The 2,064-nt window shown below is 57.0% G+C and overlaps 1 protein-coding gene across 1 annotated transcript in view; it reads left to right on the top strand.

The window, feature by feature from the left end:
* PPP6R2 (protein phosphatase 6, regulatory subunit 2) overlaps nt 1-2,064 on the top strand; it is an 81,404-nt gene that overhangs the window by 48,718 nt on the left and 30,622 nt on the right. The window contains exon 4 of the mRNA XM_011942264.1: nt 1,031-1,285. Within this exon, the coding sequence (XP_011797654.1) occupies nt 1,031-1,285 (255 nt within the window). The remainder of the gene's footprint in view (nt 1-1,030; nt 1,286-2,064) is intronic.

Raw genomic sequence — 2,064 nt, 5'->3', positions numbered from 1 at the left:
AGGATGGTCTCGATCTCCTGACCTCGTGATCCGCCCGTCTCGGCCTCCCAAAGTGCTGGGATTACAGGCTTGAGCCACCGCGCCCGGCCCTTTCTAGTAGTTTAATCATCCTTTTCGAAGAGCCATCCTCGTCTCCTCCTCCCCTACTCCCTCCTCCCCCTCCTCTTCCTTCTTCCCCTTCTCTTTTCCCACCAATCCTTTTCCTACTCTCCCTCCTTGTCACAGCACTGGGGAGTGAGACTGAGGCCCTGCAGCCAGGTGGGCCTTCTCTGTGTTCCCATTGTTTCCAGTAGAGGGCTGGGTCTACCCCAGCCCCCAGCCCAGTAGCCTGGACGTAGCAGACACTTATCTCTGTAGGCTGAGTTGAGCTGAATTTGCAGCACGCCCAGCCTTCAACTCTCCACTGTTACCTCAGATCCACCCTCTGAACAGCTCACTGCGTCTGTGATGGGTGCTGTGCCTCCCTCCCCGTGGCCTCACACTTAGCTGTCTACACTTTGTTGGCACTGGTCATCAGCCAGCTACAGAATGCCTCTTTTTCTTTTCTAAAACCTGAGTCTTCTTTCCCCTTCAGCTGCTCACTGGTTTTGGTCAGCAGCTGGCATCTTGTGCACTCTGTGCTCCGTGGGTGTGTGTTCTAGGCCTGAGGCTGCCCGCGATGGCCCTCAGCTCAGCTCAGCTCTGTCTACACCATTCGTTTCTGTTGGAAAAACCTGAACCAGTAGGTATTGAATGGCAGCTTCTCACGCAGCCTGTGGTGCCCCGCCTGGGACAGCTGTGTCCTGTCAGTGCAGAGCCATAGCTGTCCCTGTGCAACAGCCTCCCCCTACCAGGCCCTCACATACACCACTGCCTGGTAGAATTCTCTGCCTGTCCCTTGAGACAGTTTTCTTACAATCTTGTCTGGGTCTTTCCATTATTTCTGCTTGATATAATTAACAGTTCAACTTTCCCATGAGAGTTTTTGAAGGCGGAGTCTCATGGTTGTCAGGGTCAGCCCTGCCTGCCTCTCAGGTGTGTGTGATTTCAGGTGATTACATTTTTGAAGAAGAAGGACAAGTTCATCAGCCTGGTGTTGAGGCACATCGGCACCTCAGCGCTTATGGACCTGCTGCTGCGCCTGGTCAGCTGTGTGGAGCCGGCCGGGCTCCGGCAGGAAGTCCTGCATGTGAGTCCGGGAGTCCCCCCAGTTCCCAAGGGCAGGGGTGCTGCAGCGCTTACGGACTTGCTGCTGCGCCTGGTCAGCTGTGTGGAGCCGGCCGGGCCCCGGCAGGAAGTCCTGCATGTGAGTCCGGGAGTCCCCCCAGTTCCCAAGGGCAGGGGTGCTGCAGGAAGCCAGCTGGTTAAGTGCAGGAGCTCAGAGCACCAGGGCGCCTGGCCTTCATCTCTTCACCCAGCGTGCACTTCTCCATGGGGCTGTTAGGGGTTCTTGTCGAGGATTGTGGCCTGCACCTTTTCCACTGTTCTGACTCAACTTGCTCAGAAGCGCAGAGCAGAGAGGTCCCTTCTCTCTGCAGTCTCCAGCCTCCTGCTCTGTGAAGAGGCTGAAACGGACTTACCTCGCCTGCCTCCTTTTCCCCTGCCAGCGCCCACCCCCGTGGCTTAGAGCAGGAGGTCAGTGAGGTGCTGGCCCTGCGTCCAGGCCTGTGCCTGCCAGGAGAGCCCCGGTGGACGGCAGTTACCTGCAGAGCCCCGTGGTTTACCCTGGAGTGTGCATGCGTCTGTTCTGATGGTGTTTAGTCAGTGAGAGCAGGTGCTATAGTTCCCGAAAAGAGGAGGATGCCCCCCAGAGAAGCCCGGGAAATCCATGCCGCACAAACTTCCGCTCACTGTTCGGCCAGCTTTGTTTGTGGTGAGATTTAAAATAGAGTAGAGGCCGGGCGCGGTGGCTCTCGCCTGTGATCCCAGCACTTTGGGAGGCAGAGGTGGGGAGATCATGAGGTCAGGAGATGGAGACCATCCTGGGTAATATGGTGAAACCCCGTCTCTACTAAAAATACAAAAAAATAGCCGGGCATGGTGGCGGCACCTGTAGTCCCAGCTACTCGGGAGGCTGAGGCAGGA

Source organism: Colobus angolensis, unplaced genomic scaffold, assembly GCF_000951035.1.
Source record: "Colobus angolensis palliatus isolate OR3802 unplaced genomic scaffold, Cang.pa_1.0 Scaffold208, whole genome shotgun sequence".
Classification (NCBI taxonomy): Eukaryota; Metazoa; Chordata; class Mammalia; order Primates; family Cercopithecidae; genus Colobus; species Colobus angolensis.
Note: the sequence above shows the minus strand (reverse complement) of the source record. Positions and strands in the feature narration are given on the sequence as shown.